This window comes from Heloderma suspectum, chromosome 3, assembly GCF_057233095.1.
Source record: "Heloderma suspectum isolate Gila_16-S chromosome 3, 16-S_ref, whole genome shotgun sequence".
NCBI classification, from domain to species: Eukaryota; Metazoa; Chordata; class Lepidosauria; order Squamata; family Helodermatidae; genus Heloderma; species Heloderma suspectum.
In genome coordinates, this window is record NC_139460.1 from 85,133,010 (window position 1) to 85,160,011 (window position 27,002).

Consider the following 27,002-nt stretch of genomic DNA (forward strand, 5'->3'; position numbering starts at 1 on the left):
CAACTATATATAAGTATCTATTTTGTAAGGCTTTTCTTGATGAATGGTGGCTGGTTTTATTTTTTAAAGAAAGAGAAAATAAGGATGAAGCAGCATGATGTGCCCCAATTAGAACTGAACAGAATGTGCTACAAAATAATGAGAAATCTGTGATGACTAATACCACCTAGGTTATTTGGAACATGAAAGGCATTCAGGTTTGGCAAACTGCATGAAGCTTCAATCCTGGAGGATGAGGTGATTAAGAATAAGCACAAGAACTAACAATAAAACACCTTTACTGAGTTTTAAATTCCAGTTCAATTATAAATTCATTTTTATTGAAACATTTACATCACTGAGTATTTACATTTATTCAATATCTTAATTTCAAAATTACACTCTGAGATACTAGAAAACAATCCTTTCTAAAGACTTGTACACAATGCAATTACAAAACTGCACTCAAGTTCTATAATATTTTGGGGTTACTTTACGTTCAAAGATACTTAATATGGTCAAAGTATTATTATTATTAGTTCTAAATTTCTCACCACACCACAGCCTGCATTTTCTGGAAGATACAAACCGTACTCTTGAACATTTAATAGTAGAGACAAAGGATATAAAAATTAATGAAATCATTTAAACGTATTCAGCTCAGGCTAACAAAACTGCACAAATGGAGGTTCAACCAATGCGCTGCACATTATTTCAGTATCTCTCACTGGTAGAAGACTAAATAGCTGCTAGCATGTATGGATGGTTTAAGTTTTATGCTATGGGTTTATCAGGCATCCAACCCCGCAACCACTAATGCCATCTTATCCAAAGAAATAGGTTAGCCAAACGTCCTCCTAAGGTGTCAGTGCAACATCAGAAACTATATAAAGAATATAAGACAAAAGACAGGAGAGAATACTGACAAGATTACTTGCATTTTAGTCATTTAGAAAATTTGAGAATTTAAAAGAAGTTTTTAAAAGGTTTTTTGTGAACGCAATTTCTAGTGAATCTCTTCAACTCTACTGAAGAGTTTTCCTTCCTCAAAAGTCTGCTATTTTCAACCTTCAGGAAACTGAGCAATGTTCTAGGTTTTTAACAGGATAACTCTTGATATGATTCAAAAAACTTCCAAGAGTATATAATAATATCAAGCTTATGTATCAATATTAACATTAGCAATAGTCATGATCTTTTCAGCCAATGTTGTGAAGAGATGCAAAACTTGATTCAACTACAGATAACCGTTGCTCCAATGCTTTCAATATTGTTTCTGCCTGTTAAGCAAAATAAAGAGACCATTTTAGTTTTCAATAGATGTTAATGTATAAACCATGGGTCCCAAATCCATGGTCTCACAAGTAAATTATAAAGCAATTTATCTGTTGCTGTTCCTGGCCCCTCAAGATGTCATGAGTAGGATCAGAGGACAAACAGAGGAGTGGATCCAGCCCCGCCCCATCATATCTTACAGGTGACTGGTGCTGTCAGAGGATGACAGCATGAAGCTGCATGGTTTGGAACTGAATTTACACACTGATTTTCAGCCAGTGCTGCATGGAGACCTTAGCAGCTGCATACAAGCCCTGTTCACACATTATGCCCAAACAAGGTATGTAAATGCATGTAAAGGGCATAGGGCTGTGTGCATTGGCCCTATCTCCAACATCCCTGCACGTGCCAACTCCTTAGTCCCTGAGCTGCCTTCAATGAGGTCTGAATGGGACTTCTACTCATATTCACTTGAATGGTAATAGACACCCCTCCCCCCAGGTATGGGGTTGTGCACACTGGCCCCAACCCCAATGACCCTTGCCCCGCCTTCCCTGTTGAGTGGCAAGGTCTAAAGGGGAGTTCTACTTGCGATCATTTGCACTCGAGTAGAATTCTCCACATGACCAGGGACCCTGCTTTATGCCTGAACAGGGCTCACCGATTGAACATATTTGTAGCACCAGTTCTGTTACATAAATGGTCGTTATCTTCTTGTATAAGAGTATATAGAGACAAAGAAACATGTCTGCCTTTTCTACCCACAGTTTCCCTTAAGAAAAAAATATGAACACAGAATAACTATCTTACCCTTCCTAGTGACTCTTCTAAACTAGCACGACTTTCAAGGGTGAGAGGTTCCTCATCAGTTTCAGCTTTTTGTTCTGAGGACCCTAGGGTATAACTTGGACATTGTACAGGTATAAGTAACGTCATAAATGTTCAATAAAAACCTGAAAGTTTATCAACTACAGAGTCATTTAGCAGTAACATCAGTCATGCTATAGCACCTACTGCAATAAAGCAGAACATCTAATAATTAGAATGCACACACTGCTTGAAATTCTAATAATTAGAATGCACACACTTTTGCTTGAAAGTGCAAAAGCTGGGTTGCAGTTAAACCTCAAAAAAACCAAGATGATGGCAACCAGCTTGATTGATAACTGGCAAATAGAGGGAGAAAACGTGGAGGCAGTGACAGACTTTGTCTTTCTAGGCGCAAAGATTACTGCAGATGCTGACTGCAGCCAGGGAATCAGAAGACGTTTACTTCTTGGGAGGAGAGCAGTGACAAATCTTGATAAAATAGTGAAGAGCAGAGACATCACACTGGCAACAAAAGTCTGCATAGTTAAAGCAATGGTATTCCCCGTAGTAACCTATGGCTGCGAGAGCTGGACCATAAGGAAGGCTGAGCGAAGGAAGATAGATGCTTTTGAACTGTGGTGCTGGAGGAAAATTCTGAGAGTGCCTTGGACTGCAAGAAGATCAAACCAGTCCATACTCCAGGAAATACAACCAGACTGCTCACCTGTGGGAATATTAAAGGCAAAACTGAAGTACTTTGGCCACATAATGAGAAGACAGGACACCCTGAAGAAGATGCTGACGCTAGGGAAAGTGGAAGGCAAAAGGAAGAGGAGCCAACCAAGAGCAAGGTGGATGGATGATATTCTGGAGGTGACGGACTCGACTTTGGGGGAGCTGGGGGTGGTGACGGCCGACAGGAAGCTCTGGTGTGGGCTGGTCCATGAAGTCACGAAGAGTCAGAAGCGACTGACCGAATAAACAACAACACCACCACACTGCTTACAGATTGGCTAGTCCCCTCCAAATTTTCTTGTTGAATGTATAGCGCATTTGCACCGTAGATAAGAGCCTAGCACAGGGGTGCGCAGTTTCCGGGGATTGGGGTCCACATTGCCCCCATAGGGACAGCATGCTGCTCCCCACTGCACTGTTGAATCTGCTACTGAAATTCAGTGGGGATGCCATGGCGGTAACAGCAAAAAAACGATGGTTTTTGGGAGGCTTCCAGGAGTGCTCAAAATAAGGCATGCGCTCCCTGCATGTGTTGTTTTCAAGAAAAATTGCCTGTTTTTTGTCCCTGCAAAGGCTGGGGAGAGGGCGGGCATATGCAGCCAATATGTTGCCCATCCCTGGCCTAATAGCTTACCTGGGTGAATATCCACCTGAGAATGCAGGGCTGTCTACATAGGACAGGGCTGGTGCTGAATTCCAAATAGGTATATGACAAATGAGGGGACCCATATCAAAATGTTCTGGTGTACCCCCAAGAGGAGTGCTGCTCTTCAGGGCTCAGTCTAGCTTGGAACAGAAGCCTTGTAGTACTGTTTTGGTCTTGTGGGGGGAGAGAGGGGAAGGGGCCTTTTATTTCCCCATCCTCCTGAACCATTTCCCAAAAGGGCACAAGTTTGAGGATGGTTGCCAGCCCAACCACCCCAATATTCCATAGCTCACAAATGCCACTGATAATGTTTGGCCTTTATTGGACAGGTTATTCTTCGTTCAACTTACAAATATATTTTTCCATACATAGGAGGAGATATGTATGGAGTCTGAAGAAACCACTACCTTGTCTGTAGGTGGCCCTGTTTTGCTGCCAAGCTGGTGAACGCAAGACCAGTTCAGTAATGGAATTAGAAGGGATGATTATTAGAACTTTGAAAGTAAATTAAAATTAGTACTAATTGAACGGCATTCCTATTTTGAAAACACTAACAGAACTTATTAATGCAGTGGAGTACTGATGACTGTGCTCCATTGTCTTGTCATTGTTGTTGTTGTCCAGTCGTTAAGTCGTGTCCGACTCTTCGTGACCCCATGGACCATAGCACGCCTGGTCTTCCTGTCCACCGCTCTATCCCGGAGTGTGCTCAAGTTCATATTCATTGCATCGGTGATGCTATCTAGCCATCTCATCCTCTGCCGTCCCCTTCTCCTTTTGCCTTCAATCTTCCCCAGCATCAGGGTCTTTTCCAGGGAGTTTTCTCTTCGCATTAGGTGGCCAAAATATTTACTGAAGCTTCAGCTTCAGTATCTGTCCTTCCAATGAGCAGTCAGGGTTGATTTCCTTTAGGATTGACTGATTTGACCTCCTTGCAGTCCAGGGGACTTGTAAGAGTCTTCTCCAGCACCACAGTTCGAAGGCACCAATTCTTCGGCGCTCAGCCTTCCTTATAGTCCAGCTCTCACAGCCATATGTTGCTACTGGGATGTCTTGTCATACTTGTATTAATTTCTATAATCCTGAAGGAACACTTGGATTTTGAGCAATGCATATTATCTAGATCTAATAAAATCCTCATTCTGTTTTACTAGCATGAAGAACTTAGACTTCAGTAAGATTAATGCAACACAATGTATACTATCAGCTCCTTATTATAAAATCTTATTTGTTAGTAAGCATCAGTGTACAGACCTTTAAACTCTCATCTGTGGAGATGATGGCTATTTTAGTAGGCATACACAGAAAGATGAATAAAAGATGGGGTGAGGGAATAATGGATCAAGGTTCTCTTCACTGCTACCTGCCTGAATGCAAGCAAGAGCCAATAAGGGGCAATTCTGATATAACATTTTCTTTTCCATGAAGGTTTAGTCATGAAAGTGGAAAAAATACTCTTGGGAGGACCAATAGTACAAAGAATGTTACATGCATTTAATGAAAGGAACGAGAGACAGATAATTTCCCATCAAACATTATGCATGAGAGAAGCTTTGAGGGAGTTATCTAGTTTTAAGAGTATTTAAATAACTAAATATAATCAGAGAAAAGATCAAGAAAATGTATTTGACAAACAGAATTATTGATTTCTCTTACCTTTCTAAGGAGTCAACATTTAAGCAAAATAAATCTCGTTTGTAGTCAAGGTGTCTTGGGGTGCATCTGTAAATGCTTCCAAGTGTCATGTTGCACCCAGAGCAAAATAAAGTTTCAAGCATGCTGTAAAGCAAAATATTCAAGTTACTATTTCAAGCATAAATCATGTTCTAATTTAGAACTTCCTGTCCAAATGAAACAAATGGGTACTGAGCAATTATTGCCTCCATATATTTCATATAGAATTAATTTTATTATTACAATACCCCTGTGATGTAGGTTATGCTGAGAGAGAGCAGCTGGCCCAAGGTCATCCAGTAATATTCATGGCTTGGTGGGGATTTCAACCTCATTTTCCCAGTTCTAGTCAGGCACTGTACCCGTTGCGCCACACTCTGATTTTAGGAATCACTCCTTCCTTCCCAAACACCTACAACTCAACAGTGCTGAACAGGTATAAATGTTCATGATGAGCTGTATGTGCGTGCATGCAACAAATAACGCTGATATGTTGGTGTTAGAGGAATATAGGTAAATATATAGAGGTATTTTAAAAAAGCAAACGAAAGCAAGGGTGTAGAATCTCAGACCCGGGGTCCCAATCCAGCCCTCCTGGGGTCCAAATCTAGCCCTCTGGGTTCCCCAGAGGATGCCACCTTATTCCTGTGACCCCACCCCCTTTCCCCAACCATCAATCATTTGGTGGTTTCCCAGCTTTTGTGCAGTTTTTTGCCATTCTAAAAAGGCTGAAATGCCTATCACAAGGCCTAATTATTGACAGTAAGAGCTTTAAGCTAAAATAGCTTGGTATTTTTGGTATTTTGGCCCTGTCCTTTTGCCTTCAGCCCCACCCACCAATGGAATGCAACCCCTAAGAAGGTCTCTAAAATGGAATTGGTGACCTCAAGCTGAAATCAACACCCTTGGAGAGTGCATGATAGTGCAAATTTGCACAGCCACAAAAGCCCATTGAAACAAATGGGATTTGCAAAGGAGTGATGGTTAGTGGGCTGGAGCCAAAATCTTGTAATTGTATAGACTGGTTAAACATACAGTTTTAAACCCAGTTTTAGCCATTAATCCCTGCAGACAAAATCCAGCTCATTTTACACACAGAGAGCAGAGTGGCGTCTCACACACTGTAGTGTTCATACTTTCCCTCCCATCTAGCCTTGCCTGGTGCATTATCACATGCCTGGCCATGCCTGGTAAACCAAAGCCCTGCTATGACTCGTTCCATCCAGTGATGGTTGTTTTCTGGATTTTTCCCCCCCAATGGCCTGTATAACAATTGGGATCCAATTTATTACACTTATATGACACATATTTAGTAAACAAAACCAAGTACACCATGTTAATTCTGCAAGCTGTATAAATGTTTTTAAAGTGTTTCAATAGCTCGAAGTATTTAAACAGAAATATCTGACTGGGGGAAAAATCCAATCAGCACACCAATGTGGCTTAAACATTATATTCAAGCAAGTTTAAATCTTTACTTGGATATTTTTTTATTTAAATCCTTGTAAATATTTTAAGAAGTGACAACTCAATAGCATGCATTTTTTAAAGCTTGTATTTTAAGAAAAATGAAGGCACTGAAAACCATTAACACAATGAAGAGCTTTGCATTTATATTTATGATATATACGTACATCTTCCTAAGGGCAGTCAGCTGAAAAACCTGAAAATGCCCACTTAATATGAGGATATATCCTCAAGGATTTGGAATAAGTAACAGATTTAAAAACAAATACTTAAAAAAGTTAAATATTATCTAAAGTGACTCCTACTCCCCTTGTTACTAAAGATGAGTCCAAACAGGGTCTCGAATAACCTACATGTGCATTTTAAGTAAAAATAAAGTTTTGATCTATAAAGGATGTATTTATTACCCCAACATGAAGCTCTGCTATGAGACAGATCTAATTTTCACTTTGGAGATTTTCACTGCTTACCAGCCATATTCACCTGCTTGGTTTGAAAGTTTTTGCTCCTTGTCCACTGAGACATTAAGAGTAACACCTGAAATGTTAAAGATACAAATCAAGCACAGTAGAAAAACTGTCACGAGCAGGGTGGTCAGCTCAATGGAGCAAAGCATGTAAAAACTGTAATACCCCCAGCCCAAGTATGTGATCAAGCACAGGCACTGAAAGGAAGGGTTGGCATATCTTTCTGGTGAGAAAAAATGTCATGGTATATTTTATTTATTAAAATGTTTATATCCCATCTTCTGATGCAAAATCACCACCCAGGGTGGCTTATAACGTTTAAACATTTCATTAAAAAAACAACAATACAGTACAATTCTAGAGCCTATGTGACCTAATGTATTGACACCTGAAGAAAATGCAGCATCCTTCTTCAATAGGCTTGTTGCAAAGATGAAATTTGATGCAGATTGCAAATCACTTTGGTAATCCAAAGTGTCCTATACATCATACTGCAACAGTGAGGCCCTTAAACTATGTTTGTTTGGGGAATCCGTATCTCAGCTCCAAGCAAGCCGATGAGTACTGTCAAGTACGGAAGGAGCCAAAATTATTACTTTCTATGAAGTCCCATGGTTAAAGTCAAGCCTGAGAGGGGAAATTTTCGGGAGAAGGGCGGGGGGACAAAAGCCACAGGCGATTTCAGCAGATCCAACCTGGCTCCCATCCAGATGTGTTGGACAGCAACTCCCATCATTCCTAGTCAGCCTGCTGGCAGGGAATGATGGGAGTTGCAGTCCAACACATCTGGAGGGCACCAGGCTGGAGACTGCTGGAGACTGCTGAAGTACTCGGTAAAAGGAAGGGAGCGAGCGGAGGAAAGAAAAGACGGACTGGCAGGAACTTGCCAAGGCCCCCATAGGGAGCCGCAGGCAGGCAGGCGCGCGCACAGGAAGGCAGCACAACTGACTCCTCGCGAGCGTACGCCGGGGAGCCTCGCGCGCCCTTCCCCTCACTCTTCAGTAGGATGCAGTTGGTGTCCTCGTCGTTGGTCTCCCAGCTGAGCGTGTCCCCCACCGGGCGCTTGCACCCGGCGCACAGGAACACCATGGGTAGCTCCTCCGACCCCGGCGGCCCTTCCTGGTCAGCGGGCCCCAGACTGCCGGGGGACACCACCACCGACAACGAGCTCTCTTCCGCCGAGAACGCCGCCATTCTCTTTCAAGCCGCCCGCGCCGCGCCCCTCCCTCCGCACCAATACCGGAAATAACCGGGGCGCCGCTCTAGCACGCAAGCGGAACCCTTCTCTGTTCCCTTGCCGGGGAGAAGGGGTCGCGATGAGGGGCGGGGCTTCTGGGCGCGTGCGCTGTGGCTCCGGCGCTGGAGGGGGGGGGGTCTCTGTTAGCAGGTTTACTGTAGGAACGCTTGGGAAGCGGCTACGTTGAGCGCCAGAGTCGCCCCTAAGGCAGCCTTCTCCGACCTGGTGCCCTCCAGATACTCATTTATTTATTGCATTTCAATCCCACCTTTTTTCCTCCAAGGAACCCAAGACGGCGTACATAATCCTCTTCCCCTCCATTCTATCCTCACAACAACAACCCTGTGAGGTAGGTTGGGCTAAGAGTCTGTGATTGGCCCAAAGTCACCCGGTGAGCTTCCATGGCCGAGTGGGGACTAGAACCCGGATCTCCTGTCTCCCGGTCCAACACTCTAGCCGCTACACCACACTGGGTCTCAGATATATTGGACTACAACTCCCAGCATCCTGCAGGCAGCATGGGGGTGCTGGGAGTTGTAGTCCAACACATCTGAAGAGCACCAGGGTGCTGAAGGTAGCTCTTAGAGGAAGCAAGTCTGACGGAGTGTTGTGGGATTTGCTTCTGAGTAAACCTGCACAGAATCAGGCTGCATGGTAGTAATTTCTGAAAGGACCAGGAAAACTTAGGAGCACTTACTATACATTCGACTTCCTCCCCGTTCTCTAACAAAGTAGATATTCTGAAGGATTTTATGAAAACAAAATGGCAATTTCTTGGGCTGTAGGCAGACAATAATCCCTCACCACCACCCCACCCCCAAGAGCTGAAGTTCTTAATGATAAAGCCAATATACATACTATCAATTTTGCTTCAAAAACCTATTTGAGCAGAGATGTCAGCAAGATATACACCACAAGCAGCAATGGTATTTATTCCATTTTAAAGCCTCTTAAAAAGTACTCATTCCAACATTGTTAAAAGACATTTGCTATTGCCAGTCACCTGTTGGTATGACTTTCACAGCCTGAAGGGTTAACTGTAGCACAAATATAGACTGTTTTAGTTGTTCAGGTATTTCAATAAGTTTGCATGTCCTTTCATCATTTACAACCCACTTCATCAGATGCTGCAAGTGGAACTGGAGGCTTTTGAGTCTGAAAAGATACACAGGTAGATCTGGAGCAAGCATTCCATTTTCTTAAAGCAGCAGTTACAAACCAGAAGGTGCCTATTCAGATAGGTGGCTGCCTCCAAACTCGGAGGTGACTATCTATCCAATGCAGGGCAGGCGAAGCACGGAGGGGATCATTCCCTCCGTGCTTCTCCTGCCCTGCATTTTCAGCTGATTGCGGCTGTCTAGCCTCAGGAGGGCTGAGCCGGAGAGGAGGCTGGATGTGTTGTACAGGTATTTCCACCCTCCCCCCCCCTTTTTGGCTGCTCTGCCCTCCTCTTGCGAGTGCGGAGGATGGGGCTGTTCTGCACTGCCTCCAAAGCAGCGCAGAAGTGGGAGGAAGTTGGTTCAGGAACCGACCTTGGAGCGCGGGCTCCAAGGTCCGTTCCCAGAAAACCAAGTATCCTATGGCCATATAGCCACTGTCTAGTGGCCATAGGATTGCTCCCTCCGAGGCTTTATAATGTGCATAGAAACCATAGTCCCTATTGAGTCCCTGATCAACATGATCAAATTTGTTCATCATCTCTTCTGCAATCTCACATTCCAAGCGAACCCCTGATTTCAGTTTCTTTATAACTGCCACCCTGATGTCCTTGATGACAGGTGTTCACTGACTGGCTTATTGATGTTCTCATGCTTGGTGTCTGATTTGTGCCCTGTTTGGCGGATGTAAGTGGCTTTTGGGCACTTGATGCAGGAGACCAAATACATAACCTTCAATGATGTGCAAGTATATTTGCCCTGGATGCTGTGGATAGTCCCAATGGGTCCACTTACATTATCACTGGTGTTTATTAGTGAGCACAGCTGGATGCTGAATCACTTTACACTAATATTCCTCATGAAGATGGAGTAAGACCTCCAGTGCCTTGCATAAGTATTCACCCCACTTTGACTTTTCCACATTTTCTTGTGTTACAACCTGGAATTAAAATGGATTTAATTAGGATTTCTTGTCATTGATCTACACAAAATAGTCCATAATGTCAAATGCAGGGAAAAAATCTACATATTTTACAAAATGATTTTCAAATAAAAAACTGAAAAGTCTGGATTGCATAAGTATGCACCGCCTTTCCTGTGACACCCCTAAATAAGCTCTGGTGCAACCAACTGCCTTCAGAAGTCACATAATTAGTTGAATGGAGTCCACCTGGGTGCAATTCAAGTGTCACATGATTTCAGATTAAATACAACTGTTTAGCATATCTAAACAAGCAGCATCATGAAGACCAAGGAGCTGTCAAAAAAAGCCCGGGATAAAGTTCTGGAGAAGTGCCAATCAGGGTTGGGTTATAAAAAAATATCCCAAACTATGAACATCCCCTGGAGCAGCGTTAAACCCATTATTACAAAATGGAAAGAATATGGCACAATCGTGATTCTGCCTAGAGAAGCCACCAAAACTCAGTGACTGGGTAGGACATTAGTCAGAGAAGCAACCTAGAGGCCAAGGGTAACTCTGAAGGAAATGGCGAGATCTCCAGCTGAGATGGGAGAAACCGTCCATGGGACAACTATCACCCAGATGTTCCACAAAGCTGGGCTTTAAGGAAGGGTGGCAAGAAGAAAGCCATTGCTGAAAAAAAGAAACCCCCCCCAGATCAAATCCCATTTGGATTTTGCCAAAATACTTGTGGGAGACACAGCAAACGTGGGAAAAGGTTCTCTGGTCTGATGAGGCCAAAATTGAACTTTTTGGCCTTACCGCAAAATGCTATGTGTAGTGCAAAGCCAACAGTGCTTATTGCCCTGCGAACACCATCCCAACAGTAAAGCAAGGTGGTGGTAGCATCATGTTGTGGGAATGCTTTTCATCGGCAGGCACTGGGAAAATGGTCAGGATTAAGGGCAAGATGGATGCAGCCAAATACAAGGCAATTCTAGAAGAAACCCTGTTTCAGTCTGCAAGGGACCTGGGACTTCAGCAGAGGTTCACCTTCTAGCAGGACAATGATCCTAAACACACAGTCAAAGTTACACTGGAGTAGTTTAAAAACAAGAACCTGAACGTCTTAGAATGGCCCAGTCAAAGCCCATACCTCAATTCGATTGAAAATCTGTGGCAAGACTTGAAAACTGCTGTTCACCAATGGTCCCCATCAAACTTGAGCAATTTTGCAAAGAAGAATGGGCAAAAACTGCAGGATCCAGATGTACGAAACTGGTAGAGACTTACCCCCAAAGACTCACAGCTGTAATTGCTGCCAAAGGTGTTTCTACCAAGTATTGACTCTGGGGTGGGGGGTGAATAGTTATGCAACCAAGAAATGCCAATTTGTTTTTGTTTAACTTCTGTGCCACAATAAAAAATACTTTGCACCTTCAAAGCATTAAGGATGTTATGTAACTCAAATGGTAAAAATCCAATTAAATCCATTTTAATTTGAGGTTGTAACACAACAAAATGTGCAAATGTCAAAAGGGAGTGAATACTTATGCAAGGCACTGTATATCAAACATTATCCCAGACAAAGGCACTTCCAACATTGCCATGGAACAATCACAGTTTGTACTTATCCGTAAATACTATGCTCACTGATTTAACAAACTATCTGAACAACAAAAACTGTATTTGTGCTGCACTTAACCCTTGAATTTGTAAACAAGCCTAACACATGTATACTAGAATATTATTTACTCTCTCACAGCTTGGGTAATGTGATCTTTCCTTGTTACTTGGCTCTATAACAAGAGTAAAATGTAACTTGTACTTAAGCAAGGGATGATAGCATTTGTCCTTTGGGCACTAGGCAGCTGTCGTCATAGCAGAAACGAAGGTCAGCCTGAATGGTTCTGGTATCTAGGCTTTCTTTAAGGACCTGTCAAATGAAGAATGATTTACATAATTACACAGGTTCTTTATAGGAACACTCAAGTACAGCTCAACATAATTGTGCACTAGGGTTAGAGTACTGAGCTGTCTGGGATGTATTACTGAAATGGCTAACAGGAAAAATATCTCCGATATTTCTTATGAATATTACATTGGTTATTTAGATCCACTTCCAGTTGATGCAAGAAAACTGAAAGCAAATAGATGTAAGTACTGCTATTCTCTCCTTACTCACATGAATAAGGAAAAAATAAAAGTGTAAGAAAAATGCAAAATGTTTTTATTGTAGAGCATGCTGCTCACAGTCTAGGAGGGGCCCAATCCACGAAACTGCACATGCAGTAGAGCTGTGGACTTAGCTCCCTGCCTTACCCAAGACATTATCAGGCTTGACCCAACATCCACTTTTCCTTCAGCAGATGATCAGCACTAAGGAACACTATTCTTACAAATACAGATGTGTGTCCTGTCCCTCATCTGCAGCAGTTCTTTCTCCTAGTATGCTCTCTCCGCATGTGTGAAAACCTGTCCTGCATGCAGATTGCTTTAGATTGGGGTTTCTGTATATTGTGTCATACAGTCATCTGTTGATGTCAGTATCAAATTCAGTATGCATGTCAGTCAGAAGCCCCACTATGTTTAGAAAGCCTATTCCCAAGTACGCATGCTGAATCCTACGTATTATTTTTTTTTCTGTTTTTTAAAGTTTAAATTTTTCTTTGGGTTGGATCCAGATTTACAGTGCAACATGTCTACTTAAAATTAAGTCCTTAATCATGCTTACAGCAAACTCATTGAAATTACTGACTTAAATTCATGACTAATTTAAGTCCCATTGATTTAAATGGGTCTGCTCTAAACATGATAAAGTTTGGATCCAACTTATTGTTCCTCTTTTTGTTACAAAATACCTATCTACTGGAATACTTGAATATATTTTAGGCATTGTACTAAATGACAGGTAGACTATCTTATTGAATGTTACTTTAAATAACATAAGACTATAAGACCACATGTTTTAAATGCATGGTAATTAAGAAATATTTTGGTATTCATCTGAATGGTCCTAGTTTTTTCTTTTTCAAAAGATGGCATTAAAATACTTCTTTATCCAGAGAAAATTTAGCATGGATTGATATAGACCACTTACCCAATAACATAAGACAACCAATTATAATGAATTGCAGAAATAAAAATAAAATGCAGAAATAAAGACATCTTTTGTTAGAATTTGGGGGAGAGTCACCTTGAGCTCTACATTCCCAATCACGACATCTCAGTGTCCCAAATGGAAAAAGCAGCTTATTTTGGGTGAGTATAAAATTACTTAGTAAGACAATGTGTATTAGTTCTTAAGATCTGCCAGATATATTATTACCCCATTTCTTTCAACAGATTCAATTGTCATAGCCTTTTGGATTGGGCTTGCTTCTTTCGTGGCATTCCTCTTCTTTATTTTGTTCTACATATCTCAGTCTGGTTCTACAGCCATGAGGTAAGTAAGGTGCTTTCAGTTCTGCAGATAGAAGTCTTAAATTTGTATGCCTGTAGGAAAGTGGTGTGCGAGGAGAGGAATACTTGGTCCCAAAGATGGAATGATCACCCAGACCAAGCCATTGTCTTGCCTTCTAGAACCCGTCTCACCTATACTTTCTTTGAGGGGCTCCATGTCAGTTTTTCTGACCATCTCTTTTCCAATTCCCAAAGGACTGTAAAGCCCTAATGTTGCTTGAGTCTTTTAAAGTCATGTGTAAAAATGCATGTTGGGTGATGGCCTGGATGTATTTTCTCTGTCACATATTAAGTTAGTTGTTTCTGAGCAAATAATAACATGACCTTTTAAAGTTAGACCATAACCCAGGAAGGCAGAGCAAGGGGCCACAAGAAAAGCTATTAATGGATATCTACTAAACATTCCGTAATACAGAACTTTATAATGAAAGCAAGTCTAGAAAAAAATGCAGTTGGTTAGATCCACATTTAGTTAGAGTAGACCTATTGAAATCAATGGGGCTTATGTTAGTCAAGAGCAACTGTATTTATTGTAGCAATAGCCATTTACAGATTGAGTGACTAATTCTTTTTAGATGCTGAACACTGCCCAGCTGCACAGTTAACTCGTGTAGGGGTTGCATTGTTCAAAATGTAAAAGTTCGGTGCTTTCTATATTAAAGTTAGGCCAGTGTTTCTACATCAATTTGTCTAGTGAAGAATCCCTGCATGTCTTCGATGGAATTCCTGCATATGACACAACTTTATAAGGCCCACCAACAGTTTGCAGAAGGTGATCGGGCTTTCCACGCTACCCTGACAGCCTACCCCAGAAAGTGCACAACATTCCCTTGCAGGTGCGCATTGTAGGAGAGGCTGTAGTGATGTCAGACTAGGAATGGAGAGACATGGATTCAAATCCCTACTTAGCCATGAAGCTTATGGGGTGACCTTGGGCCAGTCCCAATTGTCAGCCTAACCTGCCTCACAGGGTCATTGGGAGGATAAATGGGGGAGAGGACCATATACCTTGAGCTTCTTGGAAAATTGGGATATGTATGTATTAAATAAATAAAATAAACTCCTGGGTAGGTTATCAGCTATTACCAATCTTATCCTATATTACCCAATAATATTTTATGGGAAGACAATCCTCAAACTCAGTAATTTAGCAACTTTATTTGTTCACAGGAATGGAAGACCACAGAAAAGGTTTCCAAGGAATCATTCAAAAACTATCCAGCAAATTCTTGTATCTAACCATGGTAGACCAACTTCTGTAGATAACCAAGTTTAAGAAAAAGAAGGGATCTGTTGAACTAGTACGTAGGTCACCATGTCATGATCTGAACAATACAGTCTGAACTGTCATCATAATTGAAATATGAAGTCCATTTTAAGATGACATCATACAGAAATATATCACCATGAGGTAGGACTAGAAGCAAAGAACAAATAATCAATTTATAACGCTTGATAGAAGAGGAACCTTATTAAATGAACACAATCAATTACCTCAAGTGTAATATAACAAAATTAGTATTTTCATGATTAAATCAGAATCAAAATTTCAAAACATGTATATGAAAGATCAGGCTTAATTAATTCTTTACAAAAGAAAGAGGAACAGTTTCTTACATACGTAGCTATAAACTATGATTTAATATAGTATTTTGTATAATGTACATGGGTGCGGCAGACCAGCTAGGTAACATTTGATTGTGTTGTTGCTTCAATTTATTTTCAAAACACAATTTCTATACAGAAGGAAGAATGCTGTGTTTCAGTAGCTGAGGCAATTTTGTCATTGTATGATTCACTTACTACTGATGTGCACAAGCTAATAGTAAGAAATTCTTCACACATGAAAAAATGGTTTTTTTCTGTATGTGGTTTTAATATTGCCCCCCAAAACACAAAGTTTAGATTGTAAGCCCTCTGAAGCAGGGGTAGCACAGTGGTATTAAATACAAATTCAACAGTATAGTTGTAGTACTTTACCTGTCAATGCAGTAATATCATTAAAGAAAAACTGCTTTAGGGCACAGTCTCATGCATATTTAGACAGAAAGATGTCCTACAACTCCCAGCATGCTTTTCTCTGTTTAAACATGCATAGGATGGCACCCTTAGGCACTTGCTATTTTCTGTCATTCATATATACAAAGTCAATGTTACATTCTTAAAGCCATTAATCAGAGTTGAGGACTCTTCATGTTTTACAATACTATTGTTTTTTGTTCAGCTATAGCCTAGACGTAACTTTTTCCTAGAGCGGCTTGTAATAGCACCCTTTGGCATGATTCACTAGGAGGTTTCTGTGTAAAACTCCATTGAAATGAATAGGTGTTGCTAAACACCTCACCCCATTCATTTCCATTATGTCTGAACAAGATAGGTTCATGGTGGTATATACCCATACCAAGAAACTTTGTTCACATTAATGATAACATTTCATTGACTTCAATGAAGTTAAAATTCAATGTAAACTGTTGAATTTAAACTGAAATTGAATCCCAACAAGATGGGGGCATTGTTGGTTCTCATGTTTGGGAATTGGGTGTGCAGCCTGTTCTAGATACAGATGTATCTAGAAAACCCTTGAAAAAACAGATGTATAGCGTGGGGGTACTCCTAGATCCAGGGTTGTCATTGGAGACCCAGGTGGCCTTGGTGGTTCTGAGTGCCTTTCACCAGTTTCTACTGGTACGCCAGTAATCACTGGTTCTGCATAGGAAACATCTGCCCAAGATGATCCATGTTGTGGTGAAGTCTTCATTGTACTACTGTAATGCGTTGTACATGGTGCTGCCCTTAAGGATGATCTGGAAGCTTCAACTAGTGTAGAAGACAGTGGATAGAATGTTCACGGCATGGCGAAATGAGCTGCACTGGTTGCCTATTTGCTTCTAGGTGCAATCCAAGGTTCTGGTACTTACCTGTAAAGACCTAAATGGCTTGGCACCCAAATGCCCAAAAGAATACTTCTCTCTATGCCAGCCTGCCCATTTCTTAAGATATGCAGGGCAGGTTCTTATCAAAGTACCTTCTACTCATTATGTGACAGCTAGGAAAGCCTGGCTTAGCATGATAAGAGTTGTAGTCCAACACATCTGGAAGGCACCAGGTTGGGGAAGGCTACATTGCTCCATGTCATGCTTTTGCTTCAGTGCTTCAAGCCAGGTGTTTTGTTTGTTGCTTTTTTTTTTTTTTTTTTTTAGCATTTTATGATTTGCATCAAAATAACCACCTCTGAAAAACATAGAAAATATTTATTCAAAACCCAGGTATAAAATAAAAATAAAAATTACACCATCCTTTTAATATTGCTTATGTGTAAAATAGAAGTTAGGAGTACCAAAATAATTCTCCGTAGATTTATACAGAATGGATTTTTTAAAATTAAAGATGGGACACATACTTGACATTTAAGGCTGAAAGGCAGGGTGAACAATTAAGAATGTGTAAATGTCTTTGCACAGAGAAACCATAGATTCTTGAAGTTTCCACATTTTTCGATCATTATTGTGCTTTCTATCTGTTGCTCCGCATATCAGTTTAACATGAGTTATAAACATGTCTGGCTGCTTTGCTCCCAGCCAAATGTCTCCAATATAAATGGAAGTGAGGAATATGCCTGCAGCTAAGAAATAAGAAATTGATAGGCACAGTCAATAAAGTTCTATTTTTTAGAAGTTGATTTATATCTTTCATTCACTCTGCATAGATTAAATGACAAGAGTATGTTTTTTGAAACTGAACATTTGGTATTAGGGGAACTCCTTCTCCCTTCCTAAGTCAAATCTGCCCCCCACCCCGCTTCCTTTAATAGATAGCCAGGAGAGTTAGAATGTATTTGGCTTGACTTAAACATAGCAGAAAAATTATTATACCAGAAGCTCAAACTGTTGTTGCTGTTGTTGCTAAACACCACTTTATCCCTAAGCATATTCAGCAGGCTCTTTAATTTCTCAATCAATTTTTAATGTCACTTGAATACCACATTCTACACTACTGCAGAATGAATTAATATCTTCAAGAAGTGTTAATACTGTATTATAGTAAATGGGAAATTTTAGTAAGTTTTTTCTTTCTACTCCAAACAAGTATATGCAGTGTTTTCCCCCTACTTTCTTGCTTAAAAAAATAAAGGAAATTACCTTTCTTCATTGTATCTTCCTCTGTCATTGCAGAGAGGCAGAACTTCTTCACAGTCTCATGAAAAACATTTTTTGTCAGGTCCTGAGAATCTAGTAGGTGAAGCATGATTCCGTTAAGCAGAGAGAGATCACTCAGTTCCACAGTCTTCTCTTCACTGGCATTACAGATGCTGCTGTAAAGCTTAAATGTACCACTTTTCAGCGTTGCATCTTTAAGAATCTTCTCTACCACTGTGCTGTTTCCCAAAACACTCTTTTTAAACCACCTGAAAGTGAAAAGTGCATTTGATATGTTGACATTGCTGCTAATGAGGGACTTCACGAGCCATCTGAATACTAAATAAGCAATCTCACACGTGAGACCAGGATTGCCATATCCATTCTGCTCTTTTAGATACTTTGCTGGCATATTCAGAAACACAGGTTCCCAGTGGACAAGTACAGATCTCAGAACAGATCTGCATTCCTCTAAATAAAACCCTTTCCATTCAGAGGCTGTCTCTGTCTCTGTTTCAATTTCATTTTTTTTCTGACCAAGTCGGGATGATGTTCGAAAAGGTACTTGTGGTTTGTTTTTTTCTTTAATATTTTCTGTGGTAGAAGAAAGAAAACAAAAATTTACATAACTTAGATAATGAAACAAGGAAAATTACTGTTTTTGTGAGAATGGCAATGAATCTAATAATCTAAACTAATCATTAAAAAGCTCGTTGTCAGGTGGAGAAGAATACATTGATACTGTTGGATTGAGTTCATAATGTAGAAAATAGGTTTAACATTCAAACAAATCCCAACAAGATAAATACCTCAACTCAGTCACTAAAAGCCCAAAACATCAACTAACATCTGTCTTGAGATCATTGGGACTCAACAGATTTTACATCAGATGCAGCCAAAAATATTTACTTTAACCCAGATGTTGATACAAAAGGCAGGGTGTATAACAACATTAACAGAATTCATCCAGTGTTACTCAAGCATTTTTTTTAAAAAGAAAAGAAATGAGAAAGCTTTCTTTGGTTTAGCTGACCTAGTGCTGTTTAATATGCTGGGTCCACACAAACTCTAAAATGGTGTTAGCTCCCCACAGTTCTTCCTCAATTATCTCTTCCCCATCAAAGCTCTGGCAGGGGGAAAGTGATTAGTTAGGGACTCCACTTCCTAAGCTGATCCTGGCAAACTGAAGATAAGCAGTGACTAGAGTTACCATTCCCAAAGAGCACAGTGGCTTTGTTTTATCTAAAGAGCACAAGCCAATGTTCAATGGAATTTACCCATCAGACAAAAATATAGGGTGAAAGGGAGTTCTTCAAAGTCTGAAACTGCAGTCAGAGAGGAACTGGAGGTTGAACATGGACCATTCCAAGTTACCTTCCCATCACAAATTGAGGAGACACTTTCTCCACATTTTACTTATGTATTACATTTCTATACTGCTCAATAGCTGAAGCTCTCTGGGTGGTTCACAAAAATTAAAATCACAAGTACAGCATAAAACCAATATAAAATATAAAAGCATTAAAACTACAGTATAAAAGTACAACCAGAATAAAACCTAGCAGCAATGCAAAGATTTAAAATATAATAACAAATTTAAAACAGCAAAGCTAAAAGACTAGATTGTTAAAATGCTAAAATTCCTGGGAAAATAAAGAGGTCTTCACCTGGTACAATTCACCTGGTACAGAAAGAGTACAATGTAGGTGCCAGGCAAACCCCTCTAGCGAGTTCATTCCACAACCAGGGTGCCACAACAGAAAAGGCCCTATTCCTGGTAGTAACCCACTTCACTTCCTCTGGCAGGGGCTCCTGGAGATGGATCCCTGGGCTGATCTTAGGGTCCAGGCAGGTATAAATGGGAGAAGGCGATCCTTCAGATAACCCGCCCCCAAACAATTTAGGGCTCTGAATGTTAATACCAGCACTTTGAATTGAGCCCAGACGTGGACTGCAGGTAGTGCAGCTGGAAAACTACTGGCCTAATGTGATCACATATGCTCACAGGGTTTAATGTTCTATGGTGTTTCAACAGGTTGAATGGAATATGGATTTGGGAGAGATATATTAAAAAACTGGTGCCAGTTTTGACCTTTGAATAATTTCAACATCTGTGAAGTCTGAACATTCAAACAACACAGGATTTGAACATGCTGCAGCTTCCCACTTCCATAGGAAGTAGTGGGAATGTCAATATGTAGATAATAATGGACATGACTCATTTAAGCATTTCCACTTATTTCAACAGGGAAGACTTAAAGCATATCAACTCTCCCTCCGAAATTAATGAAACTTCAGTTCCTACTGGCTGGATTATTAATGAAGTACAGATATAACAAACCACAATTTTTAATATGTTTTATTGATTTTTTTAACTTCCTTTCCTACACTGATTCTTTGGTAATCTGGCCCCTTGAAACTCTCCAGATTATTTCCCTTAATAAAACTAGAACTTAACAGAAAACAACCAACCTACTTTAAACCAGTCGTGTGTTAAGAACTTACTAAGCAATTCTTTAGTTTGGTATTGTTGTGCGACTGTTTGGAGATCATCTTGAAGTTCCTCATCTTTGCCAATTCTGCTCCATTTGTACAAGAGCAGCAGAACATCTTTGTTTGAAAGGACATGCTCATTCACAGTGAATCTGTTCATTTCTCTGAAGGCCTCAATAACCACAACACGGTATTCTAATACAGAACTTAATGTGCTGAAAAACTGAAGCAGTTTAGCAGGATCCAAGTTGGCCCTATTTGGCAGGAGATGGAGAGAAAATTGGAACAAAATAGTTATATTCTTTAACAGTACTCAACCCAAATAATGGCTAAATGCCCTGTTTTTTAAATAACTTTTGTTAGGAAGCAAGTGATGGTTAATTTAATTCCTGTCCAAGACAAAACAAGAAACCGAGGGACATGAATTGCAGCAAAAAGGCTATAGTGAAATATGAAAACTACATTTGTTATCAAATTGCAGGTTATGTAGGAGTTACATTTCCTAAGAGAACAGTTCATATGCTAGTTGGGCACAAATAGCTAACCGATTTTCATGGCTTCTGAATCTACTGTTTCCTCCTAGAAAATTTTCCAGCCAGAGCTACCCAAGTGTTGGATGTATGCTATTTTTTACTGAGGCTAATCACCTCGGGCTTCAGTGTGAGTCTTTTCTGGCAATGCTGGGCAGTGGAAACCAAACAGTAAAAACATTTGTTTTACTGATGATTTAAGTTTTATGAATAAGCAGTAAACTCAGATAACCAAAAACAAACAAACAAAAACAAATTAGGCAGGGTCAAGATGAATGGAAAATTTGCCAGTGAAAAGAAACAAAATCAGATGTGACATCTTGTTGAGGTGAGAATGACTCTATGTGTCAAGAACTTCCAAAATCCACTGAGAATTACAGACTGAAATAACTGCACTGGCTGATGCACACACATTCGATTGTTTTGAGAGGGCACAGCCTGAACATCAAGCAGATTTTAGCAGAGCTTCTCTATTGTCAGAAAAAAGTGTTAACATTTGTAGGCCACCTTGATGACCTTTTAGAAAGGCAGGGTGGATGTTACTGAAAATAAAATATTTTTTTTAAAGCATGGGGTACCAAAGGCCGGCTTCCACTGAGCAGAAATTATCAGTGGGCTGCCTGGATCTCAGGAAGTTATTTTGAGCCAACCAACATGTGGTGTTCCTGACTATTTACCAGTGTGAATACCTTTTCTATAAGGCCTTTCCCACAGCAGACAACACCTTCCACCACACACACTATGACACTGCCACCAGGACATTTACCTCAGGTCCAACCCCTTTACTTCTCAAGGTGAGAATACACACTGGCTTTTTATTCTGACATATCTTATTCTCTTATCACTTTTACCCTTTGGTAGTCCTGAGCCATAGGCATAAGATTTTGAAGAGCAAAGAAAGATTCAGTTCTTTGGGAATAGTTGTTCTTCGAAAATGGAACTATTATGTGGAATCCCTCAGGGCTCCATTCTATCACCGATGCCATTTAATATCTACGTGAAACTGCTGGGAGAGATCAACAGGAGGCTTGGGGCTGGGTGTTATCAGTATGCTGATGACACCCAAATCTATTTCTCCTTAACATCTTTATCCAAGGAAGGTATGACTCCTCTGAATGACTGCCTGAAGTCAGTAGTGGGATGGATGAGGAAGAACAAGCTGAAGTTGAATCCAGCCAAGACAGAGGTGCTCATCGTGAAGAATCCTAATTCAGGTACTGAGGTATGTCAAACAGTTCTGGATGGGGTTGCACTCCCCCTAAAGGAACAAGTTTGTAGCTTGGGGGTGCTTCTTGACCTAACCCTGCTCCTGGCACCCCAGGTGGAGGCAACGGTGTTACCAGCTATGCCCATTCCTGGAATATGTGGACCTGCTAATGGTGGTGCATGCGCTGGTAACATCTAGGCTTGATTTCTATAATGCACTGTACTTGGGGCTGCCTGTATGTTTTGTGAGGAAACATCAACTGGTACAAAATATGGTAGCCAGGCTGGTCTCTGGGACATCCCATGGAGACCATATTACACCGGTTTTAAAATCTTTACAGTGGCTGCCAGTTTGTTTCAGAGCAAAATATAAAGTGCTGGTTCTTACTGTCAAAACCTTACATAGTCTAGGTCCAAGGACCCTTAGGGAGCGCCTTCTCCCCTATGTCCCAGTCTATCACCTAAGGTCCTCTGAGGCCTAGATGCTACAGCTGCCTAACGTGAGACTGGCAGCCATGCGCAAGAGGATCTTTTCCTTTGCCAGCCCTCAGTTGTGCAATGACCTGCTGGTTGAAATGCACCTGCTGACCTCATTGGAAGTTTTTAAGCAGGAATTAAAGATTCTGTTATTCCAGCAGGCCTTCCCTTTTTAGAACTCTTGTTCCTTTTGCTGACTCTTGTATACTGTTTTTAAGCTGTGTTGTTTTATTGTCAGATTTTTGTTGTTGTTGTTAAACTGTTTTTAGTTCAAAGTTGTTTTTAGTTATATGTTCTTTGTATATACTGTCTGTATGCTTTTATGTAATGGTTTTTAAACTTTGTATTTTAATGTTTTAACTTCTGTAAACTGCTCAGAGAGCTTCGGCTATGGGGTGGTATAGAAATGCAATAAATAAATAAATAAAATGTATTATTTACGAAATTAAGGTGTTAAACAGTACATAACCACATTACTCTCCTCCTGCACATAAATAGAGTTACAGTAGTAAGTCACTTTAAAACTTTCTCTAAATCCCTCCCTGATCTCTGTCTGTCTGTCTCTCTCTCTCTCACACACACACCTCTCTAATCCTATAAACACAGATCCTAGGCACTATCTCTTCACAAGCCTTATCTACCTCTTTCCTGTCCATTCCCTATCTAAACTCCACAGGCACTGCTCCCTGTTTATGTATCGCATACTATTTCACAGACCCCTGCCCCCATTCACTCAGCCAATCATCCCACATACAACACACCACTCAACTCTAGATCCACTTGCCAGAAAAATACAGAGTCATAACATTAATGCATATATATGCATGTGACATCACACAATATATTTCAGAACTCTCTAGATATGCTGCTTTTTAAAAATGATTGTTTGCTACCACTCACAATGAAAAACAAAGAGTTAACTTTCAGGGATTACAAGAATTCATGGTAGCATGAAAACATTTAATGAAACTTAATGCTGAATAGCAATACAGGTACATGATGCTCTTGAAAACAGAGAAGAAAGTACTTACCGAATGTGTTTAAGAAGCATTATCAAAACATAGAGAAATTCACTGATAAGCTGGAGAGGAAGGAATTTCTGGTTCTCTTTTAGCTCCTTCTTACAAGGTGTTCCAAGTGACTTTTGCTTATCTCCTAAATTGGTTACCCACAGAGTATGGACTAAGGAGATTACATGGCTTAGCATCTTGTTTTCTAGAAACCTAGAAAGTAGAAACAAAAAGACAAACAGACTTCTTAATTAAACATTCTTTTGATCAAGACTTCTTTGGAGAAAGCATTTTATTTTATTTATGTGCTTGTACCCCATCTTGATTTACTTCATAGTGAAGGAAGTTACAACAGTACACCAATTCCTCTTATCCATCCACCAACTCTCAATCTCACAAGCCTGGGTCACAAAACATTATCCCTGAAAATTGTCTTTTACCTTTATCTACCAAGGGAGAAATTAGAATAAAAGGGAGAAACTCATCACCCACAAATAATCTCTTATGAACATTTATTAGCTTGATATTCAGGCAACCATCAGTAGAACAGGGAAGTAATTCCCCCTCTCCCCTGTAGCTCCCCGCACCCCAGCTTCCAAATTTGCTCTGCAGCATTGAGAGATGCTCCAGAACATATATGGTGGGCACAGGGAGGAATGGACAGGAGGGGATTTTGCTTGGGTAGAAGGTTTTAAACATGCATTTTGGGCATTCACATTTCCCATACTGGAGGCATGGGAAATGTGAATGTCCTAATAAAAATCAGTTTGTTTTTTTAAGAGAAACTGACAAAGTGGTCTGGAAACAAAAACTGCTTTCTAGAATCAGAAAATGTTGGGCCCTATTTCATTTTATCGATACGAGTTTAATATGAGTTCTTATGGTTTAGATTGTTGAAGTCACTTAAAGACATAATGCAGTGGCAGTAATGCTGGACAACAGCAGTTACCATAGTTGCTCAAGCTTATTTTCCACCACTTTCTAACAAACATTACAGCAATGTTCAGCAGAATCTACCCATCAATTCATGTTCAGTTTGATCTTTATATAAGAAAGCCATTGTCTCTTTAAAAATGTTTTGTTTTGTTAAATAGCAACAGGAGGAGGAAGAGGCTTGACTTTTATTTGTTCCTGGAACCTATTTAGGCTTTTAATGAAATACTGCTGAAGTAGTTTCTCTTGATTATCACTCGGTTATTTTCCATTTCATGAACTTATCAAATGCCACAACTCCTTGAACAGGAAAGTATCTTCAAAGCAGTGTTAAAAAAAAGAAGACGCAAACCTAGGAGAATGCCCTTGACTCTTTTAAAGTCTAGTTAATGGACTTGAATCTGTGCAGGTATATTACATGTGGAATACTATATGGCAGTATTGCGTTAAGAATAGTCTGTGCAACCTGAAGCTTCAACGGGATCAAACCTTATGGAGATTCTAAAAATCTCTAAGTAACAGAAGCATTTAAAGGGCATAGGCAGTTTTAACTACTTAGTATAACCTCTGTGAGAAACCCCTCCCCCATCTTATGCTAATCTCTTGCTATCTCACATTTATGCTCACTTTAAATGTGTAAGACAGAACAATATTTAGCACTAAGCCATGAACAGTCTTCTATATACCTCTTTTCTAGAATAGATAATACCCAGGTTAACAGGCTATGATCTCTTATTAGCTCGTAGGCAGCTTTGGTGATGAATGCAGCATTCTGAAGTATTTCCAGAATCTGTTCCTGAAAGACAAAACATACCATTACATAAGTCACAATAGAAGAGTGTTGTGGCATCATAAAAACAAAAACATCAACATTTTTGCTGTATCAGATGAACATGGCTACTTCTCTGGAATCAGTCATCTAATGATCTGATAAGTGTGGGTACAAATATAATCCTATGTGCAAGCTCTGAGAAACGCAAGTTGGCACATGTTCCTAACTCCTGTAGTACTACACGCCATAGAGGAAAAGGGGATATGGCTATGGTGTCTAGGGTTTTTAAATTTGTTAGGCAGAGCACCAGGTGGAGGAAGAGGGAAAAACCAGAGGGTAGTCTGACCAGTGGCCTCCTGGGTAGGCCAGCTGGACCCTGAGCCACTTGTATGTAAGGATCTGGGTTGCTGAATGCCCAGGTGGAAGGCAAAGGGATGTGTATGTGTGTGCCTTTGCATGCCGGACTAGGCACAGCTTGGCACAACTGGGCATGAACCTGGAGGCTGAATAGGGGCATACATTTCTCCTACAGAGGTTGGAGGATTGTATCCAACTGTGTACCTCTGCTCCATTAACTGAGGGAAGAAGCAAGCAATTTTTTCAAAGTACTTCTTTCTTCTGCATCCCCTCAACTATGTCCCATTCTGTTCCAAAGGATCTCCACACCCTCTAGAGCAGACTGGGAGACACAGGGCTGCAGAGGAATAGGGAAATTAGTGAAAATCACATTCCCCTCTTCCATTCATGGAAGCTTCTGCTGGACAGGAAAGCCTTCCATGAGCAGAGAGCAACAACCTACAATATTTGGCAAGATTAGACTTCCTGCTTTAAATTTTACAGTTAGTTGCAGCACACATTTCTTATTTATAATGACAATATGAGCTTGGCATCACAATTAGACCCGAGTTATTCATTCTAGAAAGAAAGGAACAGAGTCTAATTCATTACAAAGAAACGTGTTCATACATCCATTTCTTAAGGCTACATAATAAGGGCTTTTGACACAATCAGAATGTTCCAGATTTTGTACAGCAATTTTCCACAGATACATAGATTTTCAAATGGTGTGCTACCATTATTCATACCATTGTTATTAAATTCAGACTAAATCTGTATCTGATTTTGGAATAATAAATATGATAAAATAACTGAAGACCTATGTTTTGCTTCCACTTGTTTATGTAAGAGTATCCCAGTCTCTTTGGATTTAGTGTTTTCAACAATGTAATAACTTTTTGCATGTTTTTTTTAAATAAAGCCCTTATTAGTACTAGGAGTTAGCATCTTATTTTCAGCTATTGCTAGAGGTCTCAGCTTTCCATTAGTACATAACCACTAACTTAGAAAAAATCTAACATCCTCCTAAAATACAGAACAGTCCTATTCATGTTCACTCAACAGAGTGTCCAATGGCGTTTACTCCCAGGGATTGCAGCTTTTGAATATTATTACCATGAATCATGTCCAATTTATAATGCCATTAGACTTCATAATTAATGATAAGGCATGGTAAATACCTGGTATGTTATACAAATTTGCACGCAACCTACAGAAGTTAAAATAGTTAGCACATTAGAGACTTAATAAATGACTGAATGAGAATAGTTTTCAAACAAAGAAAGTCTCCAAATA

General features: G+C 40.2%; 3 protein-coding genes across 4 annotated transcripts in view; 1 reads left to right on the forward strand and 2 right to left on the reverse strand.

The window, feature by feature from the left end:
• Positions 1 to 260: 260 nt before the first annotated feature.
• On the reverse strand, positions 261 to 8,271 carry MIS18A (MIS18 kinetochore protein A). Of its 2 annotated transcripts, none has more exons than XM_084843591.1 (5): positions 8,049 to 8,271; positions 7,057 to 7,123; positions 5,102 to 5,224; positions 2,065 to 2,158; positions 261 to 1,259 (listed from the first exon to the last, which is right to left on the reverse strand). In XM_084843591.1, exons 1-5 carry the CDS (start codon positions 8,245 to 8,247, stop codon positions 1,179 to 1,181), a joined length of 564 nt encoding a protein of 187 aa, XP_084699717.1. In that variant the 5' UTR covers positions 8,248 to 8,271; the 3' UTR covers positions 261 to 1,178. The 2 variants fall into 2 exon arrangements, with proteins under 2 accessions (XP_084699717.1, XP_084699716.1); XM_084843590.1 differs by having other exon boundaries at positions 7,941 to 8,271.
• Positions 8,272 to 12,216: 3,945 nt separating this feature from the next.
• MRAP (melanocortin 2 receptor accessory protein) lies at positions 12,217 to 17,083 on the forward strand. The gene is made up of 3 exons (XM_084843592.1): positions 12,217 to 12,507; positions 13,697 to 13,796; positions 14,984 to 17,083. The coding sequence occupies exons 1-3, from the start codon at positions 12,408 to 12,410 to the stop codon at positions 15,087 to 15,089; spliced, it is 306 nt and encodes a 101-aa protein (XP_084699718.1). The 5' UTR covers positions 12,217 to 12,407; the 3' UTR covers positions 15,090 to 17,083.
• The window catches only part of URB1 (URB1 ribosome biogenesis factor), a 68,731-nt gene continuing 58,553 nt past the window's right edge, over positions 16,825 to 27,002 (reverse strand). The window contains exons 35-39 of the mRNA XM_084843589.1: positions 25,285 to 25,394; positions 23,687 to 23,878; positions 20,455 to 20,696; positions 17,953 to 18,543; positions 16,825 to 17,435 (exon numbers count right to left, since the gene is read on the reverse strand). Of these exons, the coding sequence (XP_084699715.1) occupies positions 17,221 to 17,435; positions 17,953 to 18,543; positions 20,455 to 20,696; positions 23,687 to 23,878; positions 25,285 to 25,394 (1,350 nt within the window). The 3' untranslated portion in view covers positions 16,825 to 17,220. The remainder of the gene's footprint in view (positions 17,436 to 17,952; positions 18,544 to 20,454; positions 20,697 to 23,686; positions 23,879 to 25,284; positions 25,395 to 27,002) is intronic.

Bases quoted from the DNA above. Each gene is read 5' to 3' on its own strand.
- MIS18A (XM_084843590.1), bottom strand. From the start codon at position 8,247: ATGGCGGCGTTCTCGGCGGAAGAGAGCTCGTTGTCGGTGGTGGTGTCC. The intron at 2,159-5,101 runs GTAAGAGAAATC...ACAATGTCCAAG, and splicing joins AATGTTGACTCCTTAGAAAG to TTATACCCTAGGGTCCTCAG. The intron at 1,260-2,064 runs GTAAGATAGTTA...TTTGCTTAACAG, and splicing joins TAGAAGAGTCACTAGGAAGG to GCAGAAACAATATTGAAAGC.
- MRAP (XM_084843592.1), top strand. From the start codon at position 12,408: ATGGCTAACAGGAAAAATATCTCCGATATTTCTTATGAATATTACATT. The intron at 12,508-13,696 runs GTAAGTACTGCT...TTCTTTCAACAG, and splicing joins AAAACTGAAAGCAAATAGAT to ATTCAATTGTCATAGCCTTT. The intron at 13,797-14,983 runs GTAAGTAAGGTG...ATTTGTTCACAG, and splicing joins TCTGGTTCTACAGCCATGAG to GAATGGAAGACCACAGAAAA.